This window comes from Mya arenaria, chromosome 12 (genome assembly GCF_026914265.1).
Source record: "Mya arenaria isolate MELC-2E11 chromosome 12, ASM2691426v1".
NCBI lineage: Eukaryota > Metazoa > Mollusca > Bivalvia > Myida > Myidae > Mya > Mya arenaria.
The window spans coordinates 21347210-21369967 of NC_069133.1; the positions used below are offsets into that span (position 1 = coordinate 21347210).

At 34.1% G+C, this 22758-nt stretch overlaps 1 protein-coding gene and 1 long non-coding RNA gene across 4 annotated transcripts; one reads left to right on the forward strand and one right to left on the reverse strand.

Moving 5' to 3' along the window:
• Positions 1-1719: 1719 nt before the first annotated feature.
• LOC128212064 (acanthoscurrin-2-like) lies at positions 1720-4682 on the reverse strand. The gene is made up of 3 exons (XM_052917311.1): positions 4645-4682; positions 1998-2716; positions 1720-1797 (listed from the first exon to the last, which is right to left on the reverse strand). Exons 2-3 carry the CDS (start codon positions 2710-2712, stop codon positions 1790-1792), a joined length of 723 nt encoding a protein of 240 aa, XP_052773271.1. The 5' UTR covers positions 2713-2716; positions 4645-4682; the 3' UTR covers positions 1720-1789.
• A 402-nt stretch (positions 4683-5084) lies between these two features.
• On the forward strand, positions 5085-22020 carry LOC128212065 (uncharacterized). Of its 3 annotated transcripts, none has more exons than XR_008257380.1 (6): positions 5085-5124; positions 5306-5524; positions 14419-14569; positions 17642-17746; positions 18347-18475; positions 18781-18979. It is a non-coding gene; the product is annotated as an uncharacterized LOC128212065 (long non-coding RNA). The 3 variants fall into 3 exon arrangements; XR_008257379.1 differs by adding an exon at positions 20813-22020 and having other exon boundaries at positions 5116-5524; positions 18781-18894; XR_008257378.1 differs by having other exon boundaries at positions 5116-5524.
• Positions 22021-22758: the final 738 nt, after the last annotated feature.

Genomic DNA, 22758 nt, shown 5'->3' on the forward strand with positions numbered 1-22758 from the left:
ACGCTGCCTCGTAATCTATGTGTCTTTACAAAGCGTTTTCAAATCCATATATCACCTATACACAATTGCAAGAATTAATAACCTGCAATCGGAACAATACAGTAATCAGGATGCTAGATGTTTTTAATGTTTACGCTTCTGCCCTTGCCAATTGGGTTAGCGGTAGGGTTACGGGCAAACTACACCAATTCGTAAATGACCACTTAGTGTCACTGTTTTTCTTTGTATAAACACATGACAGTGAAAAAAAGGATTGGTATAGCATCTTCGACTATTGGCTACTTTCCATCTCTATAGGGTTGAAGTTGTATGGTTTGTGATTTCCAAAAAATGATGAAATTGCTTGATCTGCTTAATCTACCTTTTCTGTTTTTATTTTCAGCGCATTGTTTGTGCTCCTTCACCGTATGTGGTCACTTTATCGAATACACAGTGGTTACTCTCATTCGATTATATTTTCATATAAGAAATATAATTTATTTTCTAAAGTTTGTTTAATGTTTAGTACACAAGTGTAACTTTCTTCCCATATATTGTGTTGGGGGTCGTAAAACACTAGAAATGAGTGTATTTTCGCGTGCAAAATGGCCAATCGACTATGTATGTAGGAGATTTATGTAGTGGTCCCTGTTCTTTCAATTTCAATCCGGGATAATCAAAAACTACCAAAGTAGTTGCCATTTTGCCCCCTCCAATAGTAGAATTGTGACGTTAACGGTCGTTTCCATTATTAATAAAAAAATATGTAAAATTCTTGGGGTTATCAAGGACATGGATGTTTTGACATTAAAATGAACTTTTGTTTGATTTCAATCATAAACTAGACTAATTCTGTTAAGGCATACCTTTTTTACGCAAATATGTATAAAGTAACATTGCCCCGTCAAAATACGATCTTGACTTTGGGGGCTCCTTTTTCCGGAGGGCTCTAAATCTGCAAGTTTTGCAATAGAAATGCAAATGAAACGTTGGTTTACTTGAAAATGATTTACACATGTAATATTTATATAAAACGAACAACAAACGGAATTGACCACTAAGTGTTAGATGCCTTTTGCTTTCTATTAACACACAACAGTGAATCAAATTAGGGATATTAGATTATTGGCTACTTTCCATTATTATTGGTTTGGATGCTGAATGGTTTGTTAAAAAAAAAACAGTCGGAACATGTCTCATCAGGTAGACCAATGAAGCAGGTAGGTCTTGTTTGCTGTTCATTTCCTGATAAGCCATGTCATAAAAAGAATCTGACATTCTTCATCATATCATACGCAATATGCAATGATTACAATTGTGTTTTATATGACATCTCCTGACAGATACTATATATTTATATCTGTCTTTGTCCTCAAATATTGCGTAGTAACTAACCATTGGTTAATACAATTGATCGTATATTTCAAGACTTAAAAATTTCGTTTACTGCAGTTTTATAACTCTTGAAGGAACCCATCAACAATTTAATGTATAACTCAGGTTTTGTTTTCTAAACTGCATACAGAAAGGAAAGAAAAAGTATTTTATTATTTTGGAGATCTTATATATAGCAATAACATATTAAGTATGCTAGATAATTAAAGTGGGATTCGATAGTTATAATCCTTCTATCTTATTCAATTTTTACATCAAGGGAATCAACTATCATTTCTCTTTTTATAATATTCGGCAATGATTTCTTAGGCTGTTTCTTTTTATAGAGAATCACATGACACAAAATGTAGTTATTTAGTATTTATTATTGCAACATAGTAAAACAGGACTGTCAATGGATTTCAGGTGCATGTGTTTAGTATTCTGAAACAAAAAAGAATATAACTTTAATGAACACATGTATACAGAGATTGATTTGAGCATATACAGAAACATAAAGGACGTTGTACAACTGTCTAGAATTTTAGCCAAAGTTACAAAGCTCATAAATTGTATGAATTAAAGATAACTTTCAATAAGTATTATTCTTATTTAGCAAATGAATGTTAACTTATTTGACGTACTTTTCCCATGGTGTCGCACATAGCCGCCACCGTGACCACCGTAGCTGCCACCGTAACCGCCTCCGTAGCCACCACCGTAACCGCCGCCGTAACTGCCGCCGTAGCCGCCGCCATAACCGCCACCATAACCGCCACGACCACCACCGTAGCCGCCAAGACCACCACCGTAACCGCCAAAGCCGCCATAACTCAATTTTTTGTAGCCGCCACCGAAACCGCCTCCGTAGCCGCTACCGTAGCCGCCGCTGTAGCCGCCATAGCCACCACCGTAACCGCTAAGGCCTCCGTATCCGCCGCCATAGCCGCCACCATATCCGCCAAGACTGCCACCGTAACCGCCAAGACCGCTACCGTAACCGCCATAGCCGCCATAACCCAATTTTTTGTAGCCGCCACCGTAGCCGCCGCCATAACTTCCACTGTAACCGCCAAGGCCACCGTATCCGCCGCCATGACCGCCATAACTGCCACCGTAACCACCAAGGCCACCACCGTATCCGCCATAACCGCCGCTGTAACCGCCATAACCGCCATAGCCGCCAACATTACCACCGTAGCCCCCACCATAACCGCCATAACCGCCACCGTAACCACCTAGGCCGCCATAGCCGCCTCCATAGCCACCTCCATAACCACTGTATCCGTATCCCTTTTTACGATAGGCTTGACATGCCACGATGGCACCAAACAGAGCAAAAATTGCGAGAACCTTCATGGTACTGAAAATATATAAGTCTATGTGATAATACACAGCTAACAATGAAATATACATGGCTGAGCCTCGTTGCTTAAAGTTTTACCAAGACCATGTAGACATTCTGGTATTTTATGTTTGGTTGGTTATTTTGCTTATGTTTTATGTTAAAAAAACATTGATGCAAATGGCTATTTTTATTTGTATTTCATGAGTGGTATTTCACATCCAATTTTTATTCGTATTTGAAAGGTTTTTGAAAGTTACGAAACTTTTGTATCACTTCGGTATTTTAAAAGAGAATTAAATATTTATCAATATAATAATAAAGTTTGAGCTGCTTTATCTACTACGTGTAGCTGTGTTTGCTCCAAATAAAACTGTCAGCATATTTTGTTTAACGAGTATACCTTTAGTCTGAAGTTTCAATTAATCTCCTTCTGAAAATAACATGTCCATTTTTGTTGTTTTGTTAACTCAATGTTATTATTTTTAATCTATGTATTATAAAGATATTATGATAAGTTTCTTTTAGAGTTGATTTGTTCAAGCATTGACGTATATTCTGCTGAAAAAAATATTTGAAGTCATTATTTATATGTTGTAGTATATAGTTACTCGATTGTAGATATTTCAAAGTAACGGTTTTGAATTTGGTATAGAAATTGCATCAAATGAGTTATTTTTTTCTCTCAAATCGAAAATGTGTTCGATGTATAGTATTTCTCTTTTATGCCATTCTTTATAATATAACATTTCATTACTGCATTTGCATTTCTGAACTGTTCCAGTTAATGAATTTTCTGACATCAATATTTTGTATTCCAACATAAAGTATGTTCCATAGATGTAGGAGGTTGTGATACATTATGATCACACTTGTGTTTTATGTCATTTTCTTCACGTTTACATTAAATTACAACAGTTCTACCGTTCTTTTTGAATAACTTGTTAGTGAATACTTTCATTCGCCTTGGTTATTTTCATCAATGAGTCCTTTTACCTTGCTTTCAAAGCAGGAAGAAAGTGTCTTACATTTGGAAGGTTAAGTCCACCGTTTTCCCTAAAGCAATATAATTGTTCTTGTTTGATTTTATCAGGTTTATTATCGCAAATATATGGCAAATATTGAGTTTATGATATCGTAAATAGTTTGATCTGATGGATAAGGTAGCACAGTAAACGAAAAAACTAATTTTGGAAGCGGAAACGATTTAACTACGCAGGGTTGCCACTGTTATATACATTTTTTGAATTCTTGCACTTAAGGTTTAATAACATAAGCTAAAGTAGTTATTGTTTGTAAATGTGGTATCTAGTAATTTTTCTGATGAAGAGGTCAATGCAAAACGACTTCATTATACTAATATTATTACTATAAAATAATATTTTAACTTTGCATTTGGTTCTGATTAGCGTTCTGCTTCTGGTTCTTTCCCGTATGGCAGCATTACGCTATGAAGAACTTACAGTCGACTAACAGTTATATCATAAGATAAATGCCAGGTGTCAATTGTATAAAAGTTGTTAATTCTTTGGTTTTGTCAAAATTAGCCAAACAAGTTATTTATCCAAAATAATAACCGATCAAATTATTTAAATTTGCATACTAACTCAAAGTAAACCTATAGACAACTTCACCAAGAGTTATACAACTGACTGCTGAGTTGTATGAAAGCTTGCATTTGGTACACCATTATACATATCTAATATATTAATCCCAAGTCCAAGTCACATTGAAATTTTAATATTTAATATTTATTTAGGTGTGTATAATTGTTATATAGCTGCGTAATTTGGTAGAATACAATGGACAAATTAACGTTCCGTTCTTTAATTTTTAATTTTAAAAGTAGCTATCATACGGTATTATTATCATTATTATTATTTTTATTTTTTTTATTATTATTATTATTATTATTATTTAAAAAAATAAAGCTTTTTTCTACTTACATGTTGTGGAGACGAGTTGCAAGAGCAGACACTGCAAATGTGAGGGACTTGTGGACCTTTTATACAAGGTCTGACGACAAAATTACGTGATATTAAAGACAAATGATGACCAACAATTTCTGCTTCTGTATTTACAATTCAATCCATCAATTACTGATAAAAACGTCTCATACGATGTCAATGTTTTTATATTTTAATTAGGCGGTGCATGTCATACGAAATACGAACCAATCATCTAAGTTAGCTTGTACCGCAAATACTTTGTAAAGTCACCTAATCTAACATCTTACAGTATACAATGTGGTTTTGATATATTATCATGTTTTGGTTCAAAAGTAGATTATGTGTGGTATAACAAAGTTCTTGTTTTTAAGCAATTTCTGTACATATTTCGAAATAAGCAAAAAGGTCATGGTATTTCATCACACTATTCGGAGCTCCTCGGCCATTTCTGTCGAAAACAACCTCGGATGTGTGCCGGTATATCAGTCGAAGTAGTTCGTAAATGTTTGGATTATATAATTAATTAAATGTAGTGTTATAGCTTGTATTTATTGATCTAAGTTTAAAATGATTGCCAGTGAAGTGTTTTATTGCAAACATAATTAAGATTTTCAAGGGTTAAGTCATTTAGTTTAATTACTACACGATCTTCTTGTAGCGGACTGAAACAGTGCCGACTTCTGACTATGTAAACCATCCATATACATCCAAGCTTTTTTGGATAAAAATGGCCGAGGAGTTCCGAATGTCATCACAAACGACTAAATCGCCTCTGACCGTTTAGCGAAACAGGGATACCTCACTATAGTGGGTTTAAACCAGATTGCGAGAGTTTGCAACCATATCAATCTTATCATCAAAGTGAACACAATGACTGGTAAGGAGTGATTTAATTAGTAATATGATGAACAACTTATTTCTTAATTGGAAATCGTAGGTGGAAACAAATGGGTTCGAAATTGGTTGTAGCCGTAAAAAAGAAATACTATCATCATTACGTAACGAAATATTAATGCATGAATGTGTGTATTTTGCATCACTTAATGATATTGGAAATATGCTAGAAATATATCTCTATGAATATGATATGAAGAAAACGAAGTAATAGTAGTGGAACTTAGAATGATGTTCGAGAAAGGTTGACTGTGCAGTTTGGTGGCTGATTTCTGCTATTTCGTCTTTTCGCATTTTCGGGTAAACGAAATGACAAAGATTGGAAAGCAAATATGAGGAGGGATGGGTTAGAGGAAAAACTAGACAGCAATGTTTCAGCATGGGCTTGGTAATTTCAATGAACTTTCTGTGCCACTTCTGGTATAAAGGTTACGTTATACTAAACGAGTTCAAAGGATTAAATGCTCCATGGAGTTCTGCCAATTCTGCCTCTTCCTAAAGATAATTACTTACATAAAGGCTAGATATAGATATATGATTCCTTCATCTTAGCAATTATGGTTTTATGCCACATATCCAGAGTTTCTTTATGGAACATTTACAGCTATTGGATTGAATATTTATTTTTTTTATTTTATGATCATATAAATAAGAATATCAGATGACATTATTACAACGAATCCCATGAAGTTGGACGTGCATACAAGCATGATTATTCGTGTTTAAGTCAGTATTTTAACGCTGAAAACTCATTCATAATATTTGACAAACAAAAAACAAACTCATTTCAGATTTCAAAGCGTCGCCTGATCGTTGTTTTCTTTGTTCAATAATCTCGATGGAAAGTTTTAGCGTTTTGTTTGTTTTGCACATCTATTTCTGTTACAACAATATGAACAGTTTGGCTAATATTTCTGAAATAACATGCCATAATATTTACTACACACCGACTTTCAAGAACTAAGAACTTAGACCGCTTTTTAAAAAGAAACGAAAAAATGAAGTTGAAAATGAATTATTCATAAATGGTATAAATGTTTGGCGGTTTTAACTCGAAAATGCATCAAATTTTTCAGATATGCTATCTGATTATTTCTTAAATCGTCATAGTTTTCTGACGTCAGGAAGCTGAAAAATTGACTTTTGGGACAACTCTCGTATCGAGTAAACTACTTGTGAAATACATGTAGAATCTTCTAGGATTCTGTAGTAAGGGCACTTAAATCCTTTTCAATCCCCTCATGTTGGAAAATGGCAAAAATTATTGCATTTGTGTTATGTTTTTGAAGTATGGTGAAGTGATAGGTATTGTTTGGTCATATAACAGTGTTTCTTAACAGCACACACTTTAGTTTAATACAACCAATTGTCTTTTCTGATCATGCCGATCGAACATATTCTTAATCATTGGCATTATCACTTTTCTGTGGCGGTTGACTTAACACTTTAACAACACGGGAAGAAAACTGATGTGTGGTTGTACACCTTCGCTTCCCAAGCTTGAATATATATCGATAATTGCATACGTACTATTAATATACATGACCATTTGATGCATACCCTATTATTATGTTTATACAACAAGTGAGGCAACTCACTTTCTATAATGACTGGTGTTGATGTTTATGTTGATCACGTGACACAAATTGTAAATTTTTCGTATCATTTATTGTGACATAGAAAAACATAGAAAACACAGGACTAGCGTCAATGGAATTGGAACTGGAATTCAATGGAATTGAGGGGTCTGTCTAGTATTTTGGAAAAAGAGAAAATAAATATGATGAACACATATTCATATAAAGAATAATTTGGATTCTATGTAAGGAGATTAGTAAACCATCTTGACAATGCGAGCTTTTCACTACGAGTTAAACACATTGTCCCACTGTATAGTAGCAAATAGTTGCCGTACAGTTCATTCAATTAAAGATGGCATGATCAAGCTCATTACTTTCAGATTATTGAAATAGCCATTCATATTTACTATTGAAACGTACTTTATGCATGGTATCAGCCATAGTCGCCACCGATACCACCATGGCCTCCGCCGTAACCGCCTATGCCACATCTGTAGCCACCGCCGTAGCCGCCGCCATACCCTCCGTACCCTCTGTTATATTCATTATATTTTCCGCCATCGTAGCCGTCAAAGCCACCTCCATATTTGTGGCCATAGCCACCTTTATAGCAACCTGCATAGCCATCGTCATAACCACCTTTATAGCCTCCTACATAGCCACCTTTATAGCAACCTGCATAGCCATCGTCATAACCACCTTTATAGCCTCCTACATAGCCACCTTTATAGCAACCTGCATAGCCATCGTCATAACCACCTTTATAGCCTCCTACATATCCACCTTTATAGCCTCCTACATAGCCACCTTTATAGCCACCTTCATAGTCATCGTCATCGTAACTTTTATAGCCATCGTCATAGTCACCTCCATATCCCGTTGGATAGGCTTGGCATGCGAAGATGGCACAAAACAGAGCAAGAATTGCAAGAACCTTCATTGTACTGAAAATATAGAAATAAATAATTATAATTTTGATATTGTTTGCAACTCAGTATTAAAGGGACTAGGCACCAGATGCGGCAAGTACAGTATTTCCTTGAAACAAGCTTAGAATTGTCAATGCGAGCTAGTAGGAGGCTGATACTACTTCATTTTACATGCTTAAAATAAGTTTCGCAACAATCATGTCCCATCTGAGTGCCCCCGTTTAAAAAAGGCGCATAATGTTTTCCCAGTCTAGTCATATTTGTTTATGAGTACAGTATGAATATACCGATTCTAACTTTAAATTTACTGGGATTTACGTGGTAGACAACCCCAATTAAGTTCGAAGCAGAAAAATGCGCAAAAACTGCGAAAGATGCACGTGTCAGTTAGTAAGATATCTGGTGTCTAGTCCCTTTAAGGTTTTAGTAGAGCTCCAGATAAACAACGTATTTGCGTAATTATGCAATCAAAATTGCAGAAATGCAAGGGCAAACAAACACTAAACAAGACGTACACGGCTACAACAAGAATAAAAATAAAAACATCCATCATTGGTAATTGCTTGGGCTATCGACTTGGCACGATCAGTGACAATTAAGTATATATTGTAAATGGTAGGCATTTTAAGTCTAATGTTGATGTAAAGCAGCAAACACTCGGTATAATAGGTTGTTGTCATTCGTGGGGTAAACAAAACATAATGTCGACGATCATCGTGAAATAAGATTGGACGCTACTGAGTCTATCAAAACTGTCATTTATCATTGGCTAAATACCTAAAATGGGTATGTAAACTGCTTCAAAAGCTTAAAGGCAATTAATTGCTATAACATTACACTTTGTACAAGTTTTTGTTATTGTACATACCAAGCTCATTGGTATAACGTGGCCTTACCTAGACATAAAATTCAGGAAGAGTCAAATGGAACACGATATAAATTGGATTGCACGTCACATAGATTTCCATACTTATTATATGTTAAAATGTGTTTAAATACTATAGTTGTGTAATAATGTGATGTTAAATCACATTAAGTTCTTGACTGATATTCAAGATTGCTTTAGATTTGATCTTAGAACGATGTAGCTTATCGGATTACTTGTTATTAATAATTTACCAATAAAGTGAATGAAGTCAATGATGTATGCCTTAAATGTTATCTTAAGTTGGAAATTGAAGACCAGCTCTGTTCTGTGTTTTTCAATCTAACACTAAATTTAATCGTAAAATAACAATTATATTTAATAAATAAGCTATCGACTACTTACATGGTACAGCGAAGAAGAACCAACGATCAGTGTAGCTTGGCAGGGTTGTGGAGTTTTTATACACGACATGTCCGGCAGTCTGACCAACTCGCTATTTATTTGTATATTATGATCTGTGTAAGATGTTGAAAGGTAATAGATCATATGAGGGTCAGCAGCGCTTTGATTTGACGAATGGTAAATATATTAACGTATACTAGAAAGAAAGTAGCGTTGCGGTGTCTTCAATAGAGTATGTCATTACAAATGTCGCTGACGTTTAATGTTCTGGTTTTTAAACAATTGGCGTTTCTTTAGAATACACGAACTGACAATATCGAAAGTAAAATGCGCACTAATTGTTTGAATTGATATACATACTTTTGTATTGATATGAATGGTATTAAATAGATATAATTTGCATCTACATGTATGCACATGTCCTGTGTTATACTGTAAAGCCTTTATATAATTCAATGCTTTACAATTGTGAAATCTGTACTTAAGATATAAATATATAAGGCTAAATCTTATCGTCATCAGACACATGATAATAAAAGAAAATCTACAAGTCATAACAGTTCACTAAGAAATAATCGCCATGGACCGTGAACGAAGCAATATTGTTAATATAGCTTTGTGAGAGCTCGTGTTTTAAGACGCACACTATAGGTTGCTGTTCTTTTTTTAATTTGACTGCATTATCGTGTTAAACTCATTAGGATTTATTCATTTAGGTATGAATATAGCGATCTTTTGGCTTTTTTAACCGCGAAAGTTGTGGTCGCATAGCTGATAAATAACAAAACATATTTATTAAGGCTTATATATTTCATCTGTATTTTTGCATTAAAATTAACACCAAGTAGATAAAATGTCCTTGGTTAACGTCAGTTTTTGTCTTGCATTTTTACATGATGTTACTAGTACATCATTTCAAACTAAACAAAAAACCTGTCCTACATGCACACGCGGTTTAAACATTTACAAAGTATCACTGTCAGGCCGTGCCGTCATTTGTGGGCAACAACAAGAGTTGTTAAAGATGCAAAGAAATCACCTACAGGCACAGATGGTTTGAACATTCACACAATATCACTGCTTAGCCATGCCGCCATATGTGGGTATAAGATATAAAGCAACAAAAAGAGTTGTTAAATCAGCAAAGTGATGATGAAGTTGCAGGCCTTATAGGAAATAATATTGACACCAACACGGACACGGTCGACGCGGACCACCGACAGGGACAACGTCAATAACCACCAACACTTACGACGCCGACACCGACATGGAAAATGCCGACAACGACACAGACAACGATGACATCGACACGGCCGTCAATTGCAACGACACTTCCGACACGTACAGGAAGGCTGCTGACACCGACACGGACGCCAACGACACCAACACGGTCGACGATGACATCTTGGCTATGACAATACCTCGATACTTTACCTAGAAAAACAGGCGAGGTTAGAAAAAAAGATCTTGGTATTAAATCTACACACATGACAAGTTTTAGTACAAAACATTTAACGCATTTTGAATTCGTGGAAGACTTATGCAAGTAGTTAGCCCAACGCATATAATTTTATTTTAGATCACTTTGCCGATAATCTAAAATGACAAATTCAGAGCAAGTAAACATGGGTTTAAATACTAAGTTGAATGTATTAAGTACTAAAATAATTAAATGTGTTTGACATAAATTAATTGATTGTAGGCGGGAAGAATCTCAAATAAAATCCCCATAACGTGATGCAACATTATAAAATGTCAAAGACGTGTCGGCTTATGCATTTCATAAGTTGACCACACACCGCAAATACATATCGCTTATGATTTTATACAGTTAATATCCTTATTTTTGTAAAATGCGCACGTAGTAATGACTAAACTCATTTGAATGTCAACATTAAAACAGGTTCATAATCAAACGTTATCACTACGAAAGGAGCATAATACTTTTAAAAGAGTCATGCAAAAACTATTTATACTCTTTCCGTAAAACAGTCGGGGGTTAACGATAGGCATGGAAGACGCATGATGCTGTATTCACAAATATGAATATGAGAGGTCGCCAATATGCCGCGAGTCGGAAGTCTAAAGGAGACATGTATATTTCGACGATAAATTACTGAAAAACATTATATAGAAAAATATAGTTATAGTCTTTTTTATGCAAGCCTTAAGATATCGTTTTTATAATATGTCTTTTACTGGCATTATTTCAGTGTTTACATACTACATGTATGTTAAAGTAATTTATGTTGTCAAGACAATTCCGTTTAATACCTCTTTACTTAGAGCCTTTCTACAACAAAAAAACACACACACAAAAACAAAAACTGTTAGAGAAAACCAGAAACAGCTTTTCCCGAGTGCACGTATAAATAAACGCAAAACTACCACCAACCAAAAACAAGCTCGCCCGAAAGCGCTTATAAATTAACTTAAAACTACCAAAAAACAGAAACAGCCATGCCCGTGTGCGCGTATATATAAGTTCAAAACCACCACAAACCAGAAACAGCCATGCCCGAGTGCGCGTATTAATAAAATCAAAACCATTTCTATCCTTAATGTTGTTTTGTCGTACGTCTTTCTGCAGCAATAATTTGTTACACATACTTTCTGGAAAGTGGATGCCTCGAATCAAGAAATACATACAGATTATGACGAATAGAAATCTCGGTCGCATTTAGACTGTTTTGGCAGCGATTATCAGCAAAACAAACGCAACAAAGCGTTGACTCTTCCAGAGTTCTATTCATTTTCAAGAATTCTTTAGTCTTATGTCACCATCCTAAAGAACAAACAAATTAAAACTTTTATTACATACGCATCACAACTCTGCCATACATCGGGTACAATATTTCACTTTATATAGCGGCTTGATGAGTGTAAGGGCTAATACATTATTACAGTAAATACAGAAATACAACATCGAAGAAGTATATACATTGTATGGCCCTTTGACTATTCCACAAATAAATCAAACTTTCTTTCGTCACATAAACAAATGAAAATGTTCACCTTCCGACATTTACTAGTATTGTGTAATATCTGTTTGTGTGATTAACGACGACGTTGCATATTTTACGTAGGCCTAAACAACTTAAACTGTAAACTTAGCATTATGTATATGTGAAGTATACTAATAATGTAATAACCAGTGTATATATAGCAACGGAAATAAACAAGTGAAAAAGTGGAAACATATATATGAAGAAAAATAAACGGTTGAACAGTTTAAACAAGTTGACGTGCTTGGCCTTCCAATGTTTTATTATCATAGCTACATATTTGACTAATTAACACGGTGTTTGGTCACAATGACTGTTTCAATGATATCGTTCGGGAATTAGTTTCGTTCGTATTTGATTAAAAAGTGGAATTGCATAGAAATTAAATTCATCTCAGACCTCACCAGCGTTACAAACATTACAAGTTCTATCAACCGGTGTACATAAGCCAATTTACGTCTTTTAATTGGGAGATGATTACTACACCTTCTAAAATTAAAAAGAGTTTGTACATTGTAATTTGGCAACATATCAAAAGTATGTTCATATTGATGTTCATTTAATTTGACCTAAATGATTAAAACCCCAAAATTACAGATAACAATTTTTAATCATTATATATAGAGAGAGTACATGACTTTATACAACTTTGATGAAAGGTTATCCGATTTTAAGATCAACAACAAAATGTCATTAAGACATATAGGTCCTTGGCGTGTGACAAAATACATTAAGTGGTTTCCTAGTTGAGTGGTTAAGCGGTTGACTGTTGACATCAACGTGTCGAAGGAATGATTTTCGTTATAAGGCAAATAGTTATAAGTAAGTGTCCAAAACGTACAACGATATCCTTCGTTTGGTGTCACAAATAAACAGGAACACCAGCATACACATATTAGAATAGCCAATGATAAAAGATAATATTTGTAAAAGCAACGACCAACGCAATGCGTATTTCACGACGTTCACGCCTTATTTTATCTATATTTTCGACCTTAACATTGTTTGTTTTCCATTTCTGATTTTAATATTTACTTCAAATAGCTTGCTTGTAGATGACGAGAAATGTTGAAATTTAGAGTAGAATTATGTGGGCAGAGGCGGGTCCAGAGTTTTGCAGAGGGGGCACAGCTTTTTGTGCACCCCTCTCAAGAAAGGAAACATTAATGGTTAATATGCGGAATGGACATTTATAGGTCTTCGTTTTGTACATTTTGGCTGTCTCAAGTTTGAAATGGTGCAGCTTAGTTTTTATTCATTTTTCTTCACGTGTTGCAAAGGTGCACACTATCGGTTGATGCAAAAACATGCATTTTAATGTTTCACTTATTTGACTATAATATTGAAAAAATACATACGTTTTGTGTACAGATAAAAAATAAATATTATTCACGAAGTGTTTGCACGTCTCTTATACCACATGTTAGTGATTGAGTGTTGATCGTTTAAAACGTTTACGTCAAACATTCCCTCGATTAATCCAGAAACTATTACTTAATACCTAAAACACTTGACCTTCAAAGTTTCTGGACACATTCGTTGGAATTTCGGTAGGAACTGATGCGTTAAATCGTTTAATCGTTAAAAAGGTCTCCCCGTGGAGTTATGACCCATGTTGGAGCTTGTCTTGTAACTTGACCAAATGGATCATATTTAATAATGATATAGTAGAAATAATGGGCTCAATCTTGTCAGTGCAGTTCTTTTTGTAACATCCTGCATTCCTTTCAAAATGATCCGTATTCTCACTTAACCTGTACATTTCGTAATATACATACATCCTGCTCGTGATCTTATTTATTACCGTAGCTGTTTAACCAATTTATGACCCGTGAGAGAACTGCTCTCATATGAACAAGCTATTGACCCTAAATGAACTTTCAATTAGCCACTCTTTTCTGACCTAATAACAAAGCTGCTGATCAAAATAACACCAAATTGAACCACTCTTATCACAAAATTATTAAAAATTGAATCTTTCTTACCGAGTAACCTAGCTTTGTTTTTCAAGAATTACAGAAACATAAAAATCATGGAAGTTAAATTAACTTTACCTAGCATGTGATCTAAAATGACCTATTTTTCAAACCTAGAACACAAGCAAACTGCGACTATGGCGCTGCTGCTGCTCCGTTCCAACTGTGCGCCATCATTAAGGTTGCGCTTAGGGTGATGGGAAACAAGTTTCTATTTACGAACGAGTTCAGGATCCGGTTGGCCAAGATGATTGCTCCGCCCACTGAAGTACGTGTAAATAGCTGTTGATTGACATTTATGTTTTCACTACGTTAGACATGTACCTTTTCGAAAATACGGTTTAGATTTATATAGAAGTGACCCGCGTTTTGATCAAATTATTCCCTTATTTTACCTACAATTTCAAGTGATTTGCATTCTCAATACGTTGAATAACTGTTATGCAAACATTTGACCATAAAGGTGTTTCTGTTGTTGGACCTTGTGACCTAAATTTTGACAAGACATGACCGATATTTAAAACTGACTTGACTGTTATGTTTCTACAAAAATGTGATAAAGATTTATTAAGTTAAACATTTGTTGGAAAACTGGCCTTTAAAAAATAATTTGACTAAATGGCCGACTTTTTTTAGCATTATTATCCATAACATATCTATATATTTATTAGGGACACACATTCTAGCCAGTTTCCCTAAAAAATCCGTAAACTAAATTGACCTAAAGCGTGTTTTGTGGCATTGAACTATTAAACACGATGACTTACTTTTTCAATCAACATGACCCATAATCAAGATGTTATAGAAAAACATGAACAAACAAAGTTTCTTTCAGTTAAAAGGACTTGCTCATATTTCTTGACCAAAAAAGAGGTTTTGCGGTAATGGATCTGAATATACTTATATTATGAGGTTTGTTGGCAGAAAAAAATACAATGAAAGTATAACCAAATATTTTGATGTAGTGGGGTTAGAACCTACGTTGGTAGAGTCAAGAAAGAATGAGTAGACCGATGCCTGATCTACTAGGCCACAATGTATTATAACAACAATATATATATTTTGACCCTTTCAACAATACATTAATCACATCACGTGCTAACGTCAATCAACTTTTCGCGCTACAAAGAATAGCTGAATCCCTTTAGTGACGGTGTTTAAAATCGTGGTCACAAAGACGATATTTGTCACACATTATTTTGAAATACTATACTTTTCTTCGTGAAAAGAGCATTTTACAAAACATGAGCGAGTCTCTTTAAGGTGCTGATGTAATACTGCTGTAGACGTAGACAGTCATGTATTAAATAAACTTAAAACTAGGCTGAATTCATTTATTACATATGACTGATAATATTTGATAGACATACTTTTCTCCTACCTCAGATAAGTAGATCCAAAAATTTGGCCATGCAGAAAATTATTATCTTGCCCTCGGGCAAAGATAAAACAAAGACCCGTATGAAATTCAGTTGAACACTGCTATTCCGAACACCGTTTATCCGAATTGATCGCTATTTTTGGGTCCCGATTTTACTCCTACTTCGTTTAACAAAATTTTTAATCTTTAATCCGAAATCGCTTGTCCGAATTAATCGCTATTCCCAAGTAAAAATTACAGGCCCGTTTGGTATTTCAAACCTATTTATCAATTCTTATTTCGAACCTTATGATGTCATAGTTTTTCACACCATACGTCAATTACACTCGGGCATGGGCTTGGGGTGACAATGGAGCACAATTAGCGCTTGTTAAAGAATGAAATTGAGCACGCGTATTTTACAATCATCGATGTCAGAAAATTAGCGATTCATTTAGGTGATGTAGTGTGTATATAATTTTTGGTTAACACAACATGAATATCAATCGAAAATACGCATTGCTCACTTAACCCGCTACCGAATAATCCGTACTATGTTCCGAATGCATACATGTGCTGTCATTTTTTTAAAATGTTTTATGTTTTAATAAAGAAGTAAAAAAAAACGAATTATTTGTCATTTAGTACATAATAAATCAACAAATATTTTTGTATACGAAATATCACTCAAACCGAATGTATCGTATTGGTAACGTGTAACCGAAATTGCAATCTTCACGACTTAGTATTTCACGTCATCTATTATTCGCGAACGCTGTCAATTTTATGAAAATTGTTAATCCAAAATATCGTTATCCCGAAATATTTTTCGGGTCCCTACGATTTTCAATTAACGGTGTTCAACTGTACTTTTTTTATTGTCATAGATTTCCAGTAAAAATACATTTTGCCTCAGTTTGTTAAACTGAGATGGGAGAAAAGGCATATACCATAGCCGCCCGTATAAGAAAGGTTCGCCCCAACACTCGCTCAGGGTGTTCTGTGAAAACTCAGTAAACCTCGTTCCCACAAAACACCCGACGCACGGGTTGGTAATGAACCTATCTGGCTCAAGACCACAGTTATCTGCCCGCCGTATGAGTGTTTGATATATCATTGCCAAACTTTCAGTATGTGTTGCACATAGCCTGAAGCTGAACTATAGGAGTTTTGAAGTCTGTTTCTGAAAAAATGTTGCTTAAATAGGCTCAAGACCACAGTTATCTGCCCCCCGTTGACCAAGATCCGGATGTTAATACAGAAAAATGAGTGCTTGTGTTCAAGTATCAATAATTTATTAAAATTGAATGAAAAAGAAGCAAAAAAATGTGTTTTTTTGCAGAGAACTTGACTGAATTTGACACTTTATTGCAGGAATTGATAGTTTTCAGAGTAAATAATGGAAAAATCATAGCTTGTGGAAGTCTGAAAATAAGTTGTTGTAGCCGATTGACTCCTTGGCGGAAGGGTTCTGTATTTGAACTCAATTTTGACAGTCGGGTCAATGGTCAACATGGTGTTTTCTTGTGATTATATTTTGTGTCTTGAATTGTTCTAGAGATACCATGTCCTTGTTTTTCAATTGGGATGTGTATAAAGTCAAAAGCCAGGTTAGTGTCTATATGAAACATATAGTAAAAATAACTGTGGTCTCACGACTGATATAGAGGAAGCTTTTGGAGGGGTGGCCTATTTTAAATTGTTATAAATTCTTAATTTATAAGCTATCTGGTTGAAATTTGGCCAGTTGACAGTGCTTAGCCATAGAATATTGGTGTTTGAGTATGACATTTGAAAATCTTATATTACATAATATAGATTAATAATATATAATTTTCTTATATATTTTTGACATTTTTAAAAAAAAAACTACTTTCACTTTCAATTTAATGTTTGGAAATAGTTCCAAATGATGGTAACTAATGAATGAAAGCCTCACTTTTAATTCCAAAGTATAAATGGAGGTATTTTCAAACATAGGAAGCAGACCCAGGAGGAACTGCTAAAGAACCAGCCAGACAGCCCCCCCCCCAAGCTGGCCACCTGGCTGAGCTGTACTTGGTGTTTGCCAACATGCTGTAATTTGTAAGTACTTCAAGATTATATAATGGAAAATTGTATCCAAACTTTGTTTGTTCCATTCCTAAATGAATTTCTTTCATGTTGTCAATCATTTATGATGTGGCTTTGATAATAATATTATTTTCTAATGAAACTGCTGACTTGTATCAGTCTTTGGTCTGTATTGTGCATCTATTCACACATTTTGTTTGTTCTATTAAGCAAAAATTACATTAATTGCAAATTCTATAAGCAATTAAACAAAACTTACTGCACATAGGATGCAGACTGATGTTTTATTTAGTGTGCATATGATTTTCAGCTTATGGACAAGAAAACATCTTCTTCAACAATCACAGCAACATAATGAGATCCCAATTTTAAAGAAATAATGCCACCTTTTATTAAATCATTGATTCATTCTATCAATCATTCATATATATTCATTAATTCATACATTTATTCAGTTTATTCATTGAAAAACATGACATTTCTCAAGGCAAAAGAAATAAAAAGTGAGCAGCTTTCATAAAGAAGGGAGCCTTTACCCTTCATGCATTAAAAACACAACCTTAATACATTATAAATGTCTTAAAAACCCTAATTTATTGCTTATTTTAATAGCCAGCCTGGTTGCTGTAGCCACAGAGGAATTTTCAAGGACAAGAACCAGTGCTGGTAAAACTGTGGTCTCGTGTGGTTTTCCATACCGGCTCTCGGCAAAGTTTTTCAAGAAAGGAATATCATCTCCAAGTAAGAAGAAATTCTAAGCATGTCTGGTTTGAATGCTTTCAAAATGCATCTGGGTACTCATTAAGATGAGATTTACCTTTGAGTTGTTAAAACTGATTGCAATATGTCCAAAAGACTATATATTTTATTAAATTTGTCCTGAAAATCTTTGAATTCATTCACTTTTCTGCATATTTATCACATTTATGACTATATTAAAGGTTGTGTATGCCTCAAATGAGTGTTTACAGGCCTTTTTCAAACTTTAACAGTAGTGGCAGATAGTTTTATTTGTGTAAAACATTGCTTTTGTGTCTTGCTTGCAGATCATGATGTGCCAATAAGCTCCAGTTAGCTGTGGCCTTTTCCCCAGGCGGTAGTCCTGCAATCTGAATCCAGGAGATGCAGCTCTGAATCCAATATTTCAGAAGAATGAAGATGTTAGTCAACTCTGTAGTACTTGTTTGTGTGTAAATGATTCCAATGAGTGAGATTTATAGCAAATCAGGTGTAAATAAGCATCTTATAGACAACGGTGAAGTGCTGTAATCTGAATTTAATGCCAAATCTAGCCTTCAAAACAGATTCTTAAAGTATTTTTTTTTAAGAATGGGCATAATAATGCTATCTCTGCATTTTCTACATCATGTAGCCACCTCATACATGAAAACACTAGCAGTTGTCATAAATCTTTAAGTTTTGGTGTGTTTTTTGCCATTTTTTTTGTTGCGCCATTTGTCCGGGAAGCCAACAATTTGGCATATAGTGTTGTTTAGACTGTCTATTAACATATGATCACTAAATTTCTTGTGTTAAACTGAACAGTTCTGTTACCTTTGAATAGAAGTGGACCAGAAAAGCAAAATTTTGACAAGTTGAGGCATTTTAGTTTGGCTCTATGTCATTTTTTATATAAAACACTAAGTCGATGAAGTGGAAAAACCTTATTTTGCTTAGAAAAAAATCTTAAAAGAGTAGGCAGGCCAATTTTTGTGGTGCTGTTCTATAGACACTATTGAAAGCTACAAGGAAAACTTTACTTGGTCAAATTATTCCAATGCATAAGGAAATAATGGCTCTTCAAAGGTTTGCGGCTTAACATTTTAGGGAAATGGCTGTTTCTGCTTTCTATGAGTGTTTGATATATCATTGCCAAACTTTCAGTATGTGTTGCACATAGCCTGAAGCTGAACTATAGGAGTTTTGAAGTCTGTTTCTGAAAAAATGTTGCTTAAATAGGCTCAAGACCACAGTTATCTGCCCCCCGTTGACCAAGATCCGGATGTTAATACAGAAAAATGAGTGCTTGTGTTCAAGTATCAATAATTTATTAAAATTGAATGAAAAAGAAGCAAAAAAATGTGTTTTTTTGCAGAGAACTTGACTGAATTTGACACTTTATTGCAGGAATTGATAGTTTTCAGAGTAAATAATGGAAAAATCATAGCTTGTGGAAGTCTGAAAATAAGTTGTTTGTAGCCGATTGACTCCTTGGCGGAAGGGTTCTGTATTTGAACTCAATTTTGACAGTCGGGTCAATGGTCAACATGGTGTTTTCTTGTGATTATATTTTGTGTCTTGAATTGTTCTAGAGATACCATGTCCTTGTTTTTCAATTGGGATGTGTATAAAGTCAAAAGCCAGGTTAGTGTCTATATGAAACATATAGTAAAAATAACTGTGGTCTCACGCCATCTTACGCTCTCGGCCCTGTAGGATACTAATAATAACGTTGATACGTAATCGAATTAGCTAAACACTTCCAACTAAAAAACAGAAATTGCCAACCGCAAAATTAAGTTAAAGTTATAGTTCAGTAGTTGTAAAGATTGTATGAAAATAATTATTGAATTTAAGAAAAAAAACTTATACATGCTAAGTTATTAATGTTTATTTTCCATGATTTCTTTACCAAAGATAACTGGCAAAATCTTATTTTATGTAACAATTATAACTGAAGCAAAATAAATGATTTTAGTAATGAACTGAAACTATCCTACCAGTATTCAAATGAAAACTTGGCAAGTGGCATACATGTATTGCATATCACATTCATGGTGTATGCAAAATAATAACAATATGCAATATAATACTCATTCATATTCATAAATTTGGCAACCCAAGAAATAGTGCAAAAAAAAATTCATACATACTTATGAGCAAAGTATACTTTTGCAATTGCTTTAGAGCCCCGGTCCTGTGGTTAGACCATATACTTTAAAATCACGCTGTTGCGGATTCGAATCCCGCCTCCGTCCAGCATATTTTTATTATGGTTTCCCCACCTCTGTTTGTTATATGCTATTCATAAAGTTAATTGTTATTTTAGTACAGCAGGATTCAAAAATATATTTTCAGACAGCAGAAACTGATACTTTAGCCGAAATAGCAGAAAATATGACGGTATGTTCAAGTATAAATACAGAAATATAAAGCCATTTGTCTATTAAAGTATGAGACATTATATAACAAAGCCATTTGTCTATTAAAGCATGAGACATTATATAACAAACATACTGAACTTAAAATGATCATTAATTGGATTTTGGCTGTAATTGCAATATGTAGTATACACTGTAATTTTAAGAATACACCACATCTATAAAATCTATGAAATACTTTTATGTTTGGTTCGTCTTTAGGTGGTATATATATATTTGGTATGATCATAAATATCAGATAACAGTTTGCCTGTACATATCTTTTAAACCTTGTTTTTGTATTTCAGTACGCTTACATTGTGTTTACATTTTGTAAATATTTGTACATTTTATGATGGAGTTAATTTTTATTTACTTTTGCTTTCCCATTAAATCCTATTTTATTTTAGTAAATTACTAATTCAAGTTTCATTTTGTGAACACAGAGAATCGGTCAATGGCGAAGTCGGGAATCTAGTCTTGGTCTCTCTCGAGAGCCATTTCAGTATGCTAAGCTCTTACCCTACATATCTCATTATTAAAGTTCTTTCTGTGATTTCTGTGATGGAGTTTTTTTATTTATCCACTCCTCTGTGCATAAAGCCTGACATATTTGAGAAAGTACCGTCTTTGGTATTCCTGAAATATTACATTTATACCCTATATTGTCACTTGATAACAGTTCGAAGGCCATCATGCTTTGGCTCATATACTCTGTGTTTATTATGGGTTTTTTTTAATTTTGTTTTCATAATTTGCTTGTATGAAATACCCCTTCTTACAACAACATTTGTGTCCAGCATAAGCTGACTCAGAGTCTGATATAGTGACATCCTTGTACGAAATATCAATCCACTTTTAAATGTTTGCTATAGGTTGTTTAGAATATACTATAAAATATTCCGATCAAGAAAATATCTTGTAAATGACGAGAACGAATGATAGAAGTATTAATATTTTCTTGAATAGATAATTTTAAGCAGATATGTTAGGTTTATTTTAATAATATGGAAAGAAACATAGAACAATAAAAAAGCATTGAACCTGCTCCATGTTTACTGATGGAACATTCTCCAATTATGTTAATCATGTTCTCGATGACTTTTTAGCATACTTTAAATGTACTGTTCATAACATACACTTAATTGTTTGTCATTCACGTTGTGAATAAATTGTATAAAACTGTATATGTGTTATAACCGAAAAGTGTTCAATACTGCTATTCATTTAAATGCCCCAGTCTCAGGGGCAAATAGATTTCACTTGTCTGTCTGTTCGTCGGTTCATCCAGCTGTCACAAAACATTTTGTCACACGTATCTCCGGCAGTAAATTAGCAAGAGTCGTAAAACCAGCACGTCTAGTTTTGCATCTTAAGTTCTTTCTGTCTGTTGGTTGTTTGTATGTTTGTCAAATAATCATATTTGTATTTCACTTCATCTGGTAACATCCCCGAATTGTTTTGGTTATGTTACTAAACCTTTCAAGAGTTAGTTGGTAATATTCCAAGAAATATATTTAACTCTGTCAATAAATGTGAGCTGGTTAAGCTCCGCGATTATGTTAAAGAATCAGTATGTATTCGTAATGCTATTCCTAATAATTATTATTATTATTAATTATCCTCTGATACTGCTGCCTTTACGTCAACATATTTGTGTCTTTAACCATAGCACTAACCATCTACAAGCATTTGATATCAAAAATCTAAGTGTATGTGTTTAGACGATGTTCTCATGTATATGACTTATAAACGTCTGTTCTGTTCTTTTCTGGGTTTTTTTTTTTTTAAAAAGACATAATATGCAAAAGTCCAGACTTGTATTTAAAAGAATTATTGTCAAATTGTAAAATTGCAAGAGACATACGTGTAATACTGAAATAA